The sequence below is a fragment of the Asterias rubens genome, chromosome 18 (genome assembly GCF_902459465.1).
Source record: "Asterias rubens chromosome 18, eAstRub1.3, whole genome shotgun sequence".
NCBI lineage: Eukaryota > Metazoa > Echinodermata > Asteroidea > Forcipulatida > Asteriidae > Asterias > Asterias rubens.
The window spans coordinates 12,602,767-12,621,510 of NC_047079.1; the positions used below are offsets into that span (position 1 = coordinate 12,602,767).

Genomic DNA, 18,744 nt, shown 5'->3' on the forward strand with positions numbered 1-18,744 from the left:
ACATTTTTTTTTTAAAAGGCGGTTAAATATTGTCGAAAATCACTAGAGTGAGGTGAGAGTGACTGGCCGCGGGGAAGATGGGACAGTGGGCCTATGTGGGTGCGTTCGTTTAGCTCCCCTGGGTCGACCCCGGTGCGTGGCGTTTTTTTTTACCAGGACAAACGTGGGTAATTATCTGCACACACTTGTCCTGGAAAAAGAAACGCCACACACCGGGGTCGACCCAGGGAAGCTAAACGACAAACCTTGTATAAGCGGGGGGGGGGGGGGGGGGGGGGTATACAAATAAAAATGAACCTAATTACTTTGTCACGTGGGCTTACTGATACCAAAGGTTCTTTATATTGTTTTAGATACTCCTACTTAATTTGTGCCCGGCGAAACATGACGACGTATACACTGTTTTTTCAACAGAGGGCGGTTTGAATGTAAACATAGGTCACATCGTCTTATAGACGATGAGGCCAGATGTGGCGGTTTCAACTTTCCGACGTGTTCAGTTTTCCGAATGACCAAATACGGTAACATTACGTCATGTGACGCCTGCGCACAGCAAGCGAAAGTAGTCAATTGTTATATGTTTTACTGAGTCCCGGAAAATTGAACACGGCGGAAGACTGAAACCGCCACACCGGCATGTGAGGTCATTCAAGCGATGCCTATGCTTTTTATTTTGGGGTTTTGGGTTGGTTGGTTTTTATTCGATCTCACTGGTAAGAAACAAAAACCATAATGAGAAATATCTCAGGCCCTTATACTGAGAAAACTGTAATGTGATATGCTATAGTATCCCTATGCGATTTTGTATCCGGCTTCACCTGTACACAGAGCCAATTTTACGCATGACGTAAATGACGACACCAAACCCAACGTACGCAACCGCAGCCCACAGTTGTTGTGATAGATGGCGACTATGCTAAACCTTTCTATTGCAACGTCACAGCCCAAGTTCAGCCCAAGTTTGCATGGGGGATAAAGGAATATTATTGTGTGTTTTTTTACCCATACACCGATGTGTGTTAGCACTGTATACTCAGTACTTTCCCGAGTCCTGTGAAAAAAAAGACGCCAGTGAAATTTGTTTTCACAGGACTCGGGGTACTGATAATACAGTGGTGTATGAGTTAAACAATAATGTTGGATGGAAAACTGGGAAACCATTAATCAAAGAAACCTTGTGAAAAAAACGTGTACAATAATGTTAAAAATTTGAGCACCGCTAACTTTGTTGGAAAAGCAACAATCTTATGGGATGGTGGTGTGTTGTTACATTGTGAAAATGTTGAATTTGTCCAAACCAGTTCACACGATTGACAATTTTGCCAAGATTTGGGCGTACCTATATACATGCCAAATTTGTTAATCAACAATAGGTATTTGCAAGGAGTTATGTTTATAGTAGGCCCCAATAATTTTGAAGTCAATGCGACCATAAACCTGAGAAACCCTGTGTGAGTGATGAAACGATGCGCAAGATCAATAGACTTTGTACAAAGCGTCGTTCTTCGCAATTCCTTGCTCGGCGCTGCGCATAGTCGCAACGTGTACATGTGAGTGTACATGCCTTGTAGGCCCATGGGTTTTATTAAGAACGTCTTGCACCAAGACTAGACTCGACTAAAGGGTGATTCTATTTCATAACATTCGTACAAGTCTTCAGAGGGATTGCATTCCTTCCTACGTGATGGCATGCGGATCACACAATACATTCAAAGGTTGTATTGTTATTCAAATAAGTCCATGGGGCGATGCCCGTATATAAAGGCCCGGACACAAGTCGTGAGCCATCTTTTCTGAGGTCATATAGTTTTTTGACCAAACAGTATTGGGAGGGTTCAAAACCCAGCAGCGGGCGGGACCCTCTTCGACTTGTACTTCATTATTATTCATAGAATTACAATTATATTTCATTCAATCATATAATTTTTAAAGTATACTGCACATTATTTGCAATTGCCCACAGCGTGGAGATGGACAATTAAAATTATACGCAGAATTGCATCATTAGGCCTAACATTGGCAAACAAAAAATATATGGCGAAAAGTTTCCTTTAAAATGTTTTCCTCGAGGAGTTACCATAACTTTTGAGACATTTAACATGTCTTGAAGAGACAATGCTCGATGCTCACAGCAATGAAAATGTTGCTTCTTTTCTCCCCGCATTATCCCCGCGGCTCCTTGATTCAAGTGGGTCAAAAATATGTTTTCACAGCATTGAATTATTTTCTCCTTTATACACTTCTTATGGACATGTATTAAGGCCTATCAGCGTTGCCACTGCTGTATTTACCAAATTTGGGAAATTAATACACATCTTGGGAACGGGGGAATTGGGATGTATGCAATGTGCTCCTTGCATACGCATAGTATTTTGCGCGTGCTCAAAAACGATATTAATTTTTTTTTTACAAAAACTTAGACTCAGTTGAAATTATTGCCCCTTTTGTGACATTGGTTCAATTGGTCATAGGAGTGGGGAGAAAATAACGGGAAAACCCACCCTTGTTTCCGAACGCTTCGCCGTGTCATGACATGTGTTCAAAATAAATCCGCAATTCTCGATATCGACAATATTGATATTGTTTTAATGTTTCATGGAATAATATTTCAAGACAAGTCTTTCACCATTACCTTCTGTAAACCCTGTAAGTTATTTGTAAATCTGTGGACTTTTATTTTGTTTCTGTTCCGAAAGTGCCAAAATGGCTTTAAACACCTCTCCTGGATATAAGGGGTTTGTTTGGATTTGTGTATGCTTGGGAAACAGGGAAATTTCAGGCGGTAAAAATTTGAATTTTTTCAGAGTGGCATACTGGCTGGCAATCACTTAGCCCTCGTGGGGGACGGAGCGCCGCTGGCCCCCACGAACCGCCCCTCCGACGAGTGCCTCACGACTCTGCACTTTGCCGTGCACCCAGGACGCCGTCTTTCCACCAGGTCGGGGCCCCGTGCCGGGCCCCCACTGCAGCCGGGCGAGAGCCCCGCAGCCCTCGTCGGCCCTCACTGTTGGGTCGTCAAAGTGTGCTCGATATTATTTGTCCCTTTGGTTGTATGATACGAAGGCGGGCCTGTATGCTTCGTTTTTGAAAGGGCAAGGGCACCAAGGCATTTTACTAAAGAGTTCATGGGCACCAAGGCAGTGACCAGGGGGCACGCAGGCAATCGACTTCGTTGCCCCCGTGAAGTATCAGGCCTGCAAAGGTATACATAACATAAACAGGGGAACATTTTGCCTACTTTATGAAACTTACATTACATTGTGCATGCTTGTCATATTATCAGAGCAAAATATAATTTATCACTGTGCCTGATAGTTTATGAGCCAAGAGAACGTCTCTGCATTCCGAGACGTCTGGAGCTTTCTAGCATTCACTTTCTCTGTGCCCCAGACGATACGTTCACCTTACGCAGTCCCAACCATGACCTCCACCCCCCCCCCCTCCAAGCTGTACCAGGAAACAACAACTGTCTTTTGTTTCTAAGAATAGTCACGCGGTACTTTCTCTCTCTGAGTTTGAGGTGTGTAATTCTGATGGTATATAAAGAATTGCCCAAGTGCAGGATGTTTATGTTTTTGAAGTTAACGAGTCTTAGAGAGTAACTCAGCTGATCATAGGACCACCATGCCGGTAAGCTCAAGACAGTGGATGATGGCAATGCGAGCCAAAGCTCATGTTGGAATGACGTTCATGTTGCGTCTTCTTAATATTCAGGTAAACCAAACTTTCTTCTCTTCAGTAGCTTGTGTGGAACAGGGCAAAATATGCCAGATAATTCATTTCCGTATTTGTATGTATTGTTATAAACTTTCATAGGTACCTACATTTTCTTTTTTAATTATTTAATACTCTAATTATAGGTACCTTTCACACAAATTGCAGCATGGTTGGTCCTAAAATTGTTTTTAAAAAGGACAACAATTTAGTCTTATATTATGGTCCGCGGCTCTCTTGCAAATCTTGTCAAACATTGCTACACTTTACAACCATCATAATGCTATAGGCAAGTACCCAAGTTATTTTGCTGTCGTGTGAATGGCACTATTCCAGCCGGCCGAGTGGTTCGTCCTTGCAAACCCGCAGTTAAACTTATTTTCCATCCAGGGGGTAATGTGGTCCTGGGGCTAGTGTAGCTGTCCTTGAGGCTCTTCAGCAGTTCCAGAGGCCGCCAAGGCATGGGGGTAGATATAATGCCACGGAATCATGGAAGCATGGAGGACGGAAGTATCCTTGTGTCAGTTTTTAACATCTTAGTACACAATACGCGTAGCTTCTGTCGTAATTTATGCGCCATCTCCATACACGATTAAAATAATGACCAAGCTACACGTATCGTGTTCGACGGCAGCAACTAACGGCAGACTAATGTATTGTAGAAACTCTTGACATACCTCGCTATACTATGGTGGCCCTGAAGGGACACAGCCAGTCGTGAATATTTTTGCGACGTCGTGAGCATTTTTGCGACGTCGTGAGCATTTTTGCGACGTCGTGAATTTATTCACGACAAGTCGCGAATATCTTTGCAACGTCATGAATATTTTTGCGACGTCGTGAATTTATTCACGACAAGTCGCGAATATTTTTGCACCGTCGTGAATATTTTTGCGACGTCGTGAATTTATTCACGACAAGTCGCGAATATTTTGGCGTTGAGAATTTTGTCACGACTAGTCGCGAACATTTTCATGACGTCGTGAATATTTTTGCGACTAGTCGCGAATATTTTTTCAGTAGCTTGAGTGTGTAATTACTGTATTCACGTTGACGGCTTAGTAAGACTAAGTAAAAGCTGTCCCGTACGATGATGGACCCGGAGGAGAATTCCGACTCTTGCAAATCGATGGTGGGTTGTTTAAACAAAACTAACGTTAACGTATGGCCCTAACGGTAGGCCTAGGCCTAACGTTATAGTTTTACTAGTACTTTAGTAGGAGTAGGCTATCCTAGGCAATAAACGTTGGCACTTTCACTCTTCAGAAAAAAAACATAACGTTATGTGTCACCCGCTCCTTCGTAATGATGAATATCGAGTAAATTTCATTTTTGAGTTTATCATAATAATCCCAACAAGTAAATCTCAACATTTTAATTAAAATAAAAATCATGATCATACGACCTTCCTGTCCAAAATAATATGTAATTTTCGATGACCTTGACGCTATAAATTTTACGACCCGTTTTGAAAAACATAAACGCTAGAAATATTTACTTTTAAAAGTGCGACGTCTCCACACACTTATTAAAACAACTATTTTTTACGAAATGAAAACATAAATTTTTAACCCCGGCGTAGTCGGACCAACAATAGGTAAATTTTACAAACAACCCAATGATAAGTTTAAGTATAATGTGTTGACAATTTCAGCAATAAATTTGACAATTTTTACCTGAAATGTTAGAGCAATTTGCGTTGTTATTTCCAACTTGAAATGCGAGTTCGTTCCGTCACGGCAGGGTGCAACGCATCACGTAATCCCCCACCAAGTTTAACTGAAAGATTAATCCTTTAGCATTCAGAATTATTTGGGTTTGGAGTAATTCAATCTTGAAAACCCACGAAATGTTGATGAAAATCAGACACTTCGATAACAATTCTACTGGATAAAACATGGGCCCCATACACATAGCCGAGTGGCAACAATCGTCATAGCTTGGCTCTCTACGCGTGCCGTGTAAGAATTACACACTCAAGCTACTGAACAAAAATAGTTACGACTAGTCGCGAATTTATTCACGACTAGTCGCAGAATTATTCACGACGTCGTAAAAATATTCGCGACTAGTCGTGAAAATATTCGCGACTAGTCGTGAAAATATTCGCGACGTCGCCAAAATATTCGCGACTTGTCGTGAATAAATATACGACGTCGCGAAAATATTCACGACTGGTTGTGTCCCTTCAGGGCCACCATACTATACAAACTTGCCCTACAGGACGGGAATTCCCCCCTTTTATCCCGGGTTGCATCTGCGCAGTGCACTGCTAGACTACTTGCCGTGTGTGTGTTATGTTGTTGCACATCGTTTGCCCGACAATATGGTTGCTCTTCCTTCATCCATCACACAACAACAAAGAGGATTGAATGAATGTGTTGATCTTCCTTGGACATTAAAGGTCACCGTGTAAGAATCCAAGCATCTTTGAATTATACTTGATAGGGTTGTATTTTGACGAACCGCGTGCGAGTTGTCTTTACAGTAGCTTATACGTATGAGTAGGCTAATTGACAGTACATGTATTAATTAGATAATTACGGACTGTACACGCAGTGTACCAAAGCGATCCTCTCTTAACATGCTCTGAACATACATCAAGGGTGCTCTGAACAACTGGTCACTCCGTGTTTACAAAGGTGAGTTTTTTTGTGGGTGAGCTACATTTATAAAAGGTGGCCAGTTTTGGTACCCCGTTTCGCTTTAAGTTGTGTTTTTCCTCCATTTTGAGCATGCTTGCTCTACGGTAAGACAAGGATATGCCACCGTGTAGGCCTACAGATAACATGATATGCCAAAATAAGTGAGTGTAACCATGGTGTAACCCTGGTGTTCTACCTCCATGGTGTAAACCATTAATCACCGGGCGCACCCCAGCCCCCCCCCCCCCTAGACCTCTTTTCATTGTGCGCTTTGGAGAGCTACATTATATTTTGTCGCGTCTTGTTTAGCAAAGGTTAAAGGGTAGGTACACGTTTGGTAATTTATTACTCAAAACAAATATTAACTTAAAAGTTGACTTGGGATAAGCATTGGAGAGCTGTTGATAGTACAAAATATTGTGGGAAACGACTCCCTCTGAAGTAGCGTATTTTTTTTAGAAAGAGGTAATATCTCACTAAAATAATAAAAGACTTCTAGCTAGAAGTCTTTTATTCTTATCTGAAAGCATACAAATTCGTCCAGCATGGGTGTTTTTCTTTTATCATTTTCTCGCAACTTCGATGACCGATTGTGAGCCCAATATTTCAAAGGCTTGTTATTTTATGCTTCTGATGGGATACACCAAGTGAGAACACTGATCTTCGACAATTATTACCAATAGTGCACAGTGCTAATTTGTCAAAAAAAAACACTGTCTTCTCACTTGGTGTATCTCAACATTATGCATAAAAAATAGCAAACCTGTTAAAATGTTGACTCAACAGTTGGTCGTCGAAGTTGCGAGAGAGTAGAATACTCTTGTCACACAGATGTATGCTTTCAGATGATTGAATTCGAGACCCCAGTTGAGGTCTTGAAATCAGTTCAAATATTTATTTAGAAACTACTTCTTTTTCAAAATCAACTTACTTCAGAGGGAGCCGTTTTTCCATTTACCAAGTAAGATGGACACACCTTGGTTATTGAATTGATAAACAATGTATACACTTGCCCCAAAATGTTATACTGTGTCCAAAAACTAATTGTTATTATAATATATTTAAAAAAAAAAAGAGAGAGGAATATCTGCCAAAATTGGATCGTTTGCAATGTGTCATTGTCCTGAAAAGCAACGTTTACATTTTATTCTGGCCCACATTAAACATGGTGAAATACACATTCAATGACTGCCACACGACCGAATAAAAATGTAATAACTTTGTCTACTTCGTATTAAAAGGAACCCTGTATTTGGATTTATTTAATGTATATTTATTAAAACAGAAAATCCCATTTTAAAAACTGTGTTAATGTTAAACAAACCTCAAAGCTATTTGGAAAGCTAAGGTGTAGGGTCTGCATAAAGATTTGACACGGAAAAATAGCTTGTATTTTATGAGTCATCCACGTGGGTTGTGCATGGCTTGTGCAATCTGGAATTTCCCTTCATCATTCCCTCAAAGCCACACCACGACCTTTTCCATGAAACTGAAAGAATGTTTATCTGCGATCCTTCAATCTAAAGTGACCTCCATGCTTCAATGTATACAAACTCTTGACATGTGGTGATTGTTATTGGGCATAATTGTTCGATAGGCTTTTTCTGTTTAAAGGCACTGGACACTTTTGTTAATTACTCAGACAGGAAAAAAATTAGCATAAAACGTACTTGGTAACGAGCAATGGGGAGCTATTGATAGAGTAATTGTGAGAAATGGCTCCCTTTGTAGTAACATAGTTATCATATCATATCATATCATTTTATTTGCCAGCAAACATGAAAAACACATACATTTAAAAAATTGCACATCAAAGATTTGCAAGTAAAAGCAATACCCAATAACAATGGTTATAATTAGAATACAGAAATTGTAAAAACATTGATGAGTCATAGTTCACAGATGGTTTATTCATGCATCTTTTGAGAGATACAATTCTCCCTTCATCCATGCTTACTCTATTTCTACACTGATCGAGAACACTAGTCTTTGACAATTACCAAAGGTGTCCAGTGCGTTGAAACGTGGAGGAAGGATGTTGGGGATTGCCCCATATCGGACCATGGAGGAAGACATTATATAATCTTTGCTGTTATAACCAAGCTGTGACCGACATGACCTGGTGCCCTAGCTGTTTATGACAAATATCAGACAGTGTGATGTAATCAGAGACCATAACAAACTTGACAGTTTTATGTGTGTACAGAATATCATGGAAATAGCATTACACATAAACCTGTAAAGTTTTACGATGAGTTTGCGACGTTGGGATCATTTTGAAGGACACCAACTTGTATAGTTTGCTTTGTGCATAATTCCGTACCTTGGCGTGAATACTCGGAACTCACTGAACCTAGGTAAGTCGTGCTGAATGAGACTCGTCATTATGCCGTAACCGCTCTGTTGCGTGGGAACTGGAAAATTTGGCTTCTCCTTTCAAAGGCTAATGTGCCTTGCTCTATGGCTTATACCAGCATGTGCCATTGTAACTCAGTTCCGTTCGTGATTCTTTATTCGCATCTGCTGAGCCGCACCGTTAGTTACATACAACAATATACATATATACATGTACGTAAAGGTATTATTGAAAACAGAAGAATTTTTTTAAACAGCACCATATTGAAAAGCACCCAGAAATTACTAGGTGCACAGAAATTGCAGGAAGTAATTGCACTTATTCTTGCTCAGGAACCCATCTATAATTAACGGCCTGTCCTGCTGCATATTCTTCACTTGGTGTATCTCAACATACAGGTACATGCATAAATTAGCAAACGTGTGAAAATTTGACTCCTCAATTGGTGGCCGAAGTTGCGAGAGAAAAAACACCTTGTCGCACAAGTTGTCTGGTTTCAGCTGCCTTGAATTCGAATTTGAATTCAATACCTGCCCTATACATTTCATACAACGTGTTGCAAAGCAGTTTTCACACGATCCATTTCAACCAGTGATATGAGGTAATAACAACTATGTACTCGCCAAGGATTTCTCCAAAGCGCATGTTTTATTATCTAAACAACGGTAAAATATTAGTGCAAAAGAAAAAATCAATATTCATGAAAAAAAGCATTCCCAACGTTCGAATTGGTATACTTAAAAATCGGCTAAGAACAAATCACACTGATAATTTAAATCACGGACACAAAGAACCAACAAACTTCAAAATACTATTGGACAAGGTCCCAGATGAGGGATATTGTTTCTTGTTGTAGTTTATTTCAGCTACAAACAGCGCAAGCGCCAATAACAGGATGGATAAAAAAAACATTAAATTATACATAAACAAAAGCACACCAAAATTATCAAAACAGACTAAACGTGACAAAGATTAAAATGGCGAAAAGTTTTTACATAAAACATACGTAACACTCTGGACCCGACCTCGTCTTTGAGATAAAATGTTTTCAAGGTGTCACTAATTTTATGTTTGAAGGCAGGAAGAGTGAGGTGGAAAATGTCAATAATACTATTATTAACAATTGAACCTCGGTGCCCTTTATAGGGATAACACAGAGATCACCTTGTCGTTGTTAGGTTTAACGGAAACAAGTTGCCTTGGATCGGACGAGTTGGTTGTTGAAAAGCGTTTGAAAACCGTTTATTATGAAATGCATATAGTTAGAAATGTATTTTAGAAGTGGAATATAATGATCCACACATATATGCCTCGATAGTGCATGGTTTTCCTTATACGTCGCGAACTAACATGGTCGACCAAAATGTTGACCCCACAACTGGCCGAACGTGTTTCTTCGCGACGTATTTAGGAAACCACGCAATTTCGAGGCATAAATACCTTTCTAACTATATGCATTTAATAATAATGTACGGCTTCTAAACGCTTTTCAAAGACCAACTCGACCGATCCAAGGCAACGTGTTCCTTTAAAAACAATCATCAGACTCTTTACAGCAGGACAGTAAGTTTTGTCGACCCTTACACCGACATTCTGGCAAAACACTCGGGTGGCACTCAGACCCACGACCTTGTTCTTAAAGGGTGGCTGCAGTGTTTTTTTTAAATAATTGTAACGAGTAAACATGACTTTTTAATCCTGAAATATTTTTAAAATATTTTTTATTAAATGCGCAAGTATTTTAAAATGGTTTTCAAGAGATTAGGGGAACCCACCCCGCCCCTAAAAGGGAGCCTTCATTTGCATAAACGTGACGTCATGTTGGTAACCCGAGCCGTCGGGCCCATGGCTGTGTGCATATTATAGAGACGTGTGCACGGTGTGGCCTGCGTACCTAGGCGCGTGTAGTAAGGGACAACACTCTTTTTGCCGACGATATGTTTGAATTCCCGACGTGACGTCGATGGTAAGGGGCGGTAACAATCCACAAAAGGGGGGGGGGGCATGACTTATTCGCTAATTACGCAAGTGAGATATGTCGGCTAAAAATCAAACACATTTGATTGATGTTCAATATATATATCAGAAGTAAATGACAGCAAAATTAACTGTTTTATTTGAATTCACTGCAGCATCCCTTTAAAGTTTGATGCATTTACAGCTCTGTAGACTTGACCCATCAGAAGGATGTATAGATCTGATACCTCCATGGTATAACTTAAAAGCACTGAACACTATCGGTAATAACTCGAAGTAATTGTTGGCATAAAAACGTACTTGGTAACGAGCAACAGAGAGCTGTTGATAGTATAAAACATTATGAGAAACTGCTCCCTCTTAAATATGTTAATTGAATTCGAGACCTCAGCCGAGGTCTCAAAGTCATGGCATCTGAAAGCACACAACTTCTGCGACAAGGGTGTTTTTTTCTTCTATTATTTTCTCGCAACTTCGACGACCAAATGAGTTCAAAATTTCACAGGTTTGTTATTTTATGCATATGTTGAGATACACCAAGTGAGAAGATGACTGGTCTTCGTTAAATCACTTTCTTTATTGGTGTTTACAGGGGGAACAGATGGAAGACCATAGAGGATCAGAGAACCAGAGTGACAATCTGCTAAGAAATTATCAAACGTAAGCATTCCTGAATAATGTAATAATATCTGCCAGAGTGTGATATGGATAATGTGGTCTGAAACACAACCAACATCCACAACATTCTTGGGAGAGTTTATATAAATGGCATTTTTGGTTTATATAATTATTTACTTTTTCAGACGGATACTTCTCAACGACACTGCGGGGTTTCCTTCGACAAATACCAAATCTCTATGTGTTTTAAACAGGCAAACTGAAAATTCCAGTTAAAAACGCCTTTGATATGAAATGTCAGTCATACAAGCTTCGTGCCAAGTATTATACATTAAAATCTGATTGGAGGTTTTCTAAGCCCATCTTTACGAAAGAAGAGCAAACAAAACTATATTTTGTAGGGAACTTATCAGCGCTTGTGCCGAAGTGAATTTGTACAATGAATGCGAAGGTGTAAAATCAACTTTGGGGTTAAAGGCAGTGGACACTATTTGTAATTACTTGGTATCGAGTAATGGAGAGAGGTTGATAGTATAAAACATTGTGAGAAACGGCTCCCTCTGAGGTGACGTAGTTTTCGAGAAAGAAGTAATTTTCCACGAATTTGATTTCGAGACCTCAGTTTTAGAATTTGAGGTCACGAAATCAAGCACCTGAAAGCACACAACTCGTGTGACCAGGGTGTTTTTTCTTTCACTATTATCTCGCAACTTCGACGACCAATTGAGCTCAAGTTTTCACATGTTTGTTATTTTATGCATATTTGAGATACACCAACTGTGAAGACTAGTCTTTGACAATTACCAATAGTGTCCATCACTGTCCAGTGTGTTTAATTATTAAGAACATCAAAAACATAGCTTTGCATGTGTCTTCCAATTTGTTGCATGATTAATCTGTTGGTTTTATTGTCTATCCCCTGGCCACGCGCAGTTTGCAATACCTGGAGAAATCACGGGACGAAATTTTATGTCAAGTTCATCTGAAGTTGGCAAATGAGACCGAAAAAGAAAAAAAGGTAAGATAAGTATTGTTTGAAGCTTTGCATGGTGTGGATAAAATAATAGGAAGAATCTATAAAGGAATAGTAAACTTGCGGGTACAACCATGTGTAAATCTCTTTTGTGTGAGTTTTGCTCGACGTTTCGAACATACTCTACTCGTCTTTAGAGGAAGACAGTTGTTTATAATCAAGACAATTCTTGGCAATGGGTTGAAAATAATTGGTGTACTAATAGATGCAGCCCCCACCTATAGGCCTATAGGCTCAGATCTCTGTTGGTGTAAACCTGTACACACACTTTGTATAACAAACGTTAAAGCCATTGGAGCCTTTCGGTTCAGAAAAAAAATTAAAAAGTTCACAGATTTACAAATAACTTATAGGGTTTACAGACGGCAATGGTGAAAGACTTCTCTTGAAATATTATTCCATGAAATGCTTTACTTTTTGAGAAAACAGCAAAACAATATAAATTCTCGTTAACGAGAATTACGGATTTGTTTGAAACACTTGTCATGACACGGCGAAACGCGCGGAAACAAGGGTGGGTTTTTCCGTTGTTTTCTCCTGACTCCGATGACCGATTGAGCCTAAATTTTCACAGGTTTGTTATTTGATATAGAAGTTGTGGTACACAAAGTGTGGGCCTTGGACATCACTGTTTACCGAAAGGGTCCAATGGCTTTAAGGAAAGTTTTATTTTGTTTGGGCGTCTTTGAGGAATAGGCAACCATGGCAGATTAACTGCTTATATTTTGTTTATTTTGTATTGTGTGTGCTTCTAAAATGGATATATTTATTTTCATCTTTATATATCTTTACTGTATTCGATTCTTTAAAGTGTCTGACTGTCTAGGTACCTTTTGTAGAATACATAACACAATGTGCACAGTTTTTGAAGGATGTTAGAAAACTTCCCTTAAAATAATTATTAGTAATACTGAGTCCTTGAGAAATGAGTAAAACATTGTCACGTAAATACGTTTTACATGCTAAAATAGCGTTTGTCTACTGCTGAGATGAGAATGATTTTCGGGACTTGTTTTACTCATTTCTCAAAAACTACAGAACCTCAGTAAGTAATATTTTAAGGGATTTGCTTTTACTATCATTATCTTCAAACTGTGTGAATTTAAAGGATAGGTCGAGTTGGTCTTTGACAAGCGTTTGTAACCGTTTGTTATAAAATGCTTATGATTAGAAAGATATTTTAAAAGTAGAATATAATGATCCTAACAAGTATCACTCGAAATTGCGTGGTTTTCCTTTTACTTTGCGAACTAAACACGGTCGGCCATTTATGGGAGTCAGAAATTTGACTCCCATAAATGGCCGACCGTGTTTGTCGACGAGGTAAAAAGGAAAACCGCGCAATTTCGAGTGATACGTGTGTGGATCATTATATTCTACTTTTAAAATATCTTTCTAATCATATTCATTTTATAGTAAACGGTTTGTATATAGGATTTGAGGCATTGCATGGTGAGGTTTCAATGTATATTTGGTTTGCGGTAACACCATTGTGTAGATCTACTTGCCAGGTAGAGTTGTTCTTAGAGAACTGTCTTGCTTTATTCTACTGCCGCTGAGTAGATAATCGGAGTTTCGGGAGACTTCTCAGTTCTGAAAAAGAACTGTCCTGCTTTTTAACTATTACCAGGGCGGATGGAATAGAAAATAGACCGGACTACTACTTTAGCTTATAGGATCGTAGTTAGCTGTACTGCCGCCTTTATATACGCTTTTCAAAGACCACGGTTCGACCGACCCAAGCCAACGTGTTCCTTTAATGTAAATCTCTGGGCATTTTTTGTTTTGTGGCCTACAAAAGGTACCCAGACCCTTTAAACTGATCGCTCTTGAGTAATAATGTCTTTTATTTGTTGATACTGTGGAAATAAAATGAACCTTGAATCTCGAACTTATGTGATGGCAAGGTATCTGGAGAGAGCAAATTGAAACAGTGTTTTTGTCCTTAATTTGTTTTATTTTTAGGTACGAAGTGAGTCATTCAGTGACGTAGACGTTCAATCGGTAAGTTGTAATTCTTCCACAGCACAAAAGGAAATTATTTTCAGATAAAGTAATACATTGCGTAACACTGGAAATGACACCATACCTTAGTTTGGTATTGTTGGTCAAGGGTAACTCACAAACCTGATTACCACATTGATACCATTGCTTTAAAAATAAAACCCCAAACAAACAAACAAACAAACAAACAATACGAAAAAGAACGAGACAAAGGTATAGTATATGAGGCATACAACAATGCAGGGCGATAAGCAGCCATGGCGGCCCTAATTACTCAAAACAATTTTTAGCATAAAACCTCAATTGGTAACGAGTAATGGGGAGAGGTTGATAGTATAACACATTGTGAGAAACGGCTCCCTCTGAAGTGCCGTAGTTTTCCACAAAGAAGTAATTTTCCACGAATTCTCCATGATTTTGAGACCTCAGATTTAGAATTTGAGGTCTCGAAGTCAAGCATCTGAAAGCACACAACTTCGTGTGACAAGGATGTTTTTTTTTATTTCATAGTTATCTCGCAACTCATATGACCAATCGAGCTCTACTTCTTTCTCAAAAACTATGTTACTTCAGAGGGAGCCGTTGAAGCGGTGGACACCTTTGGTGATTGCCGAAGACCAGTAATCTCACTTGGTGTAACTCAACATATGCATAAAATAACAAACCTGTGAAAATTTGAAGTCAATTGGTCGTCGACGTTGCGAGAGAATAACGGATGAAAAACACCCTTGTCACACAAGATGCCATGAATTCGAGTCCTCCGCCGAGGTCTCGAATTCAATTCAAATATTTAAGTGAGAAATTACTTCTTTCTCAAAAACTACTTTTCTTCAGAGGGAGCCGTTTCTCACTATGTTCTATACTATTAACAGCTCGCTAGTGCTTATCACCAATTATTTTGAATAATTATCAAAAGTGTCCAGTGCTTGTAACTGTTGATCGCTGTAATATTAACTATGTGTGATTCAGTGTGCCGAACTGCAAATTATCCTTGTGTTATTTTCCTTGTCACAGGATTTGATGTTTGACCAGATTAAGAATGTTTTTGACATCATGTACAAGTTGGTAAATGACAGGGATCGTGAATTACTGAAGGCAAGCGTCCAGATAGTCGATTCGGAGGAAAAGTAGGTGCAGACGTTTTATGAACTTTTGTTATTTATTTAAAAAGGAATGCTTTGTCCAGTGTCTTAAAAGACACTGGACACCTTTGGTTATTGTCAAAGACCAGTCTTCTCATGCACTTGGTGTATCTCAACATATTGCTTTCATATGTTTGATTTCGAGACATCAAAATCAAATTCTGAGGTCTCGAAATCAAGCTCAAATATTATAGTGGAAAATTACCTCTTTCTCGAAAACTACGTCACTTCAGAGTGAGCCGTTTCTCACAATGTTGTATACTTATCATCAGCTCTCAAGTGCTCGTTACCAAGTAGTTTTTTTATGCTAACAATTATTTTGAGTCATTACCAACAGTGTCCAGCCTTTTACTACACGCCACAAAAGAACTTGTGTTTGAATTTTAGTATTTTGACTTGGGGTTGAACAAAAATATTGAATAGAGCCGGATTTGAGCCAACGACCTCCGGTTTAACATGCCGTTGCTCTACCAACTGACCTGTTTAGCTGTTTACCCCTTTTGTTATTGTGCATAATTAGGCCTACAATGTGCACTTGGTTGTAGTACAGGGAAATGTTGCAAGTAATTATGACATTTGCCGTTTTAAAACAAATTATACTTGGTCATTTTGGTTGCACAGAAGAGACAGTGATTCTATGGAGTGTTCAACGAGTGAACATGAACTGTTTGTAAGTCCAAAACGACCAAAAAGATGGCGACAGAAATGCCTGGATATCATCACAACCAAAATTATAGAACGGTAAGTTATGCTCAAACACTTCACAAAAGAAACGTCTGTTCATTAGCATGGTTCATTCAAGACACTTCAGAAAGCTCACCTGTTTCAGGAGGATCATAAATAACATTTCTCCTGTTTGTGCCCATACATCAGCACCTTAGAGCAAACTTTTGATTTTGGCGCTTTGTAAATTTCTTTTGATTGATTAATTGAGTGATTGATTGATTGATTGATTGACTGATTGATTGATGGTTGTGAATGATTTGATTCATTTTGTTTTTGTTTTAAGGGTGGTATGGTAAACTAAAACCTTCAGTAAAATGAAAAGGTTTCTCATGGGACTCATCACTTTTGTTGAAAACCATCGTTGCAAATAATGGACGTTTTGAGACGCCCGTAGAAAAAGCCCGTAGAACTATTGATGACAAAGATCTTTTATTCTGACAAAGTCGATTCTGACAAACAGTGTACAATGAGAAATGTTGGCCATCATTATAGAAGACGTACAGTGTGTGCTTGCTCATTCGTATAATAGTATTTTGCCAAAGCGGCATTGAAAAAAAAACTGCACAGGTAAGTGGCTTTTGGCTAAGCAATTGAAACAACAACAAGTGCTGGACGCACATTCCTAAAGATTATAACAAGTTCGTCTTGCAAAAAAATTACCAACCGGTGAAGCATTGGTTATCTTCGTTCCTGATGTAAAGTCGTGTTTTGTTGTTTCGTTAGGTGGCTGTAAATCTATTCCTTGATCGAAAACACTCTACCATGATTGTCGAAACACGGCTTAATTCCCTTTTGAAAACGTTGATTAAGGTTGAGTTGGTAAAAAAAAAATCATCACCAGACACTTTTTGGGTTCTGTTTCCCGCGGGATATCGAGAACCTCAAAACAGGACAGAACCGTGAATATAAATAAATAAACTGGAACACCTTGCGCAAGAAGCTTCGGTTCTCAGAATAATATAATACCAATGTTGTTTGGAAGTTTTCAACCTTTACCCGTGTCAGTGGATTTATGATAGCGCCATGACAGTTTCATGCGTGTCAAAGATCAGATTTTGATTTATTTGTCTTCCATGATACGACGTTAACTTCCTGTTTTCTCAGAATATGTTCTCTGATTTTGAGCTTACTATAAAACTCTCTACTCAGATGGAACCATTGGATTAGATTATTTTATAACTAACATTTTAAACTGCCCTCTTCTTCGTTTTTTATGTACATTATGCCAAATATTATTATTGGTTTTCTTGTACAATGAGACTAGGGTCGCTCAGCACTGTAGCTCGCAAGCTTACTTAGTGATTGATGAACCAGGCATATTCCTTCTTTTACTTGAAAGATTTAGGTTCTTTAATACAACATTTTGTATTATAACACCGTCTTTTTGCAGAATAAAGGTTGTGGCTCCTGAACCTCCATCTACGTCGATAAACAATGATTCTACGTGGTTTCTACGCCACCTCACAACGGCTAGAGATAACATTCAGAGAGACATTGACCATGCAAAGGTATGATGTTGCACCGTGGTTGGATTGGGTTAAAACTAAGCTTTTCAAATATTATGTCCCCTTTTAAAAGGCGCTGGATACTAATTGTATTTACTCAAAATAATTTTAAACATAAAAACTTAGTAACAAGCAATGGAGAGCTGTTGATAGTTAAAAAAAAAATAAAAAAATAAAACAAGTTGTGAAAAAACGGCTCCCTCTAAAGTAACGTAGTTTTTGAGAAAGAAGTAGTTTCTCAATAAATTGTTTGAATTGAATTCGAGACCTCAGCTGAGGTCTCGAATTCAAGGAGCTGAGGTCTCGAATTCAAGGCATCTAAAAGCACACAATCTTCGTGTGACAAGGGTGTTCTGTCATTCTCTTGCAACTTCGAAGACCAGTTGAGTTGAGTTCAAATTTTCACAGGTTTGGTTATTGTATTGAGATTCACCATATAGTGAGAAGACTGGTGACAAAATGACACCAAAGGTGTCCAGTGCCTTTAAGGCTGCTGTAACTTCATTTTAAAATGAGTTAACTGTATACATTAAACTCAAACCAAATAAGGTAGAATGATTGTTTAACTGCGAAAAATATGATGAGGGTCCCAACATTTTTACTTCGAAAAAGATGTTTTTGTGCTAAAAGATATTTATCCTTAGTCATGTGTATGAGATATGGTGAGTTGCGTTTGATAAATGTAAGCTAAGAAACGGGTTATAAAAAAAAAAAAAAAAAAATTATTATACATTTTTATTTCCTCACAGACTCTAAGCGTATGTTTCAGTGAAGAGTGGAATATGTTGAAAACATACGCAAGTACGTACTACGTCAACCTCATGTCACAGGTAAGTTAGACTTGATCCAAGTCCCGTTCTCGTGCGAAAGGTCCCTAAGCACATCCGCCTTAAAATGTAGCTATGCGGGAGTTTTCTGACGTTTAGCGATGGGACTGGAAACAAAAAGACTCTCACGGGATTTGGACTTGAGTCAAGTCTATTTCGGCATATTATCATCATCAAACATTCATTCATTCAATTCA

The 18,744-nt window shown here is 38.8% G+C and overlaps 1 protein-coding gene across 3 annotated transcripts in view; it reads left to right on the forward strand.

The window, feature by feature from the left end:
* Positions 1–3,494: 3,494 nt before the first annotated feature.
* Positions 3,495–18,744, forward strand: part of LOC117302502 (exocyst complex component 3-like) — a 29,019-nt gene continuing 13,769 nt past the window's right edge. Inside the window, exons 1-8 of one of the 3 annotated variants that reach the window (XM_033786462.1) lie at positions 3,495–3,630; positions 11,285–11,352; positions 12,244–12,328; positions 14,309–14,347; positions 15,362–15,474; positions 16,111–16,230; positions 17,606–17,723; positions 18,470–18,550. In XM_033786462.1, coding sequence (XP_033642353.1) covers positions 3,625–3,630; positions 11,285–11,352; positions 12,244–12,328; positions 14,309–14,347; positions 15,362–15,474; positions 16,111–16,230; positions 17,606–17,723; positions 18,470–18,550 — 630 coding nt within the window. In that variant the 5' untranslated portion in view covers positions 3,495–3,624. Of the gene's footprint in view, positions 3,631–5,979; positions 6,357–8,524; positions 8,717–11,284; positions 11,353–12,243; positions 12,329–14,308; positions 14,348–15,361; positions 15,475–16,110; positions 16,231–17,605; positions 17,724–18,469; positions 18,551–18,744 lie in introns of those variants that run through there. The other 2 variants (XM_033786463.1, XM_033786464.1) reach the window with 2 other exon arrangements.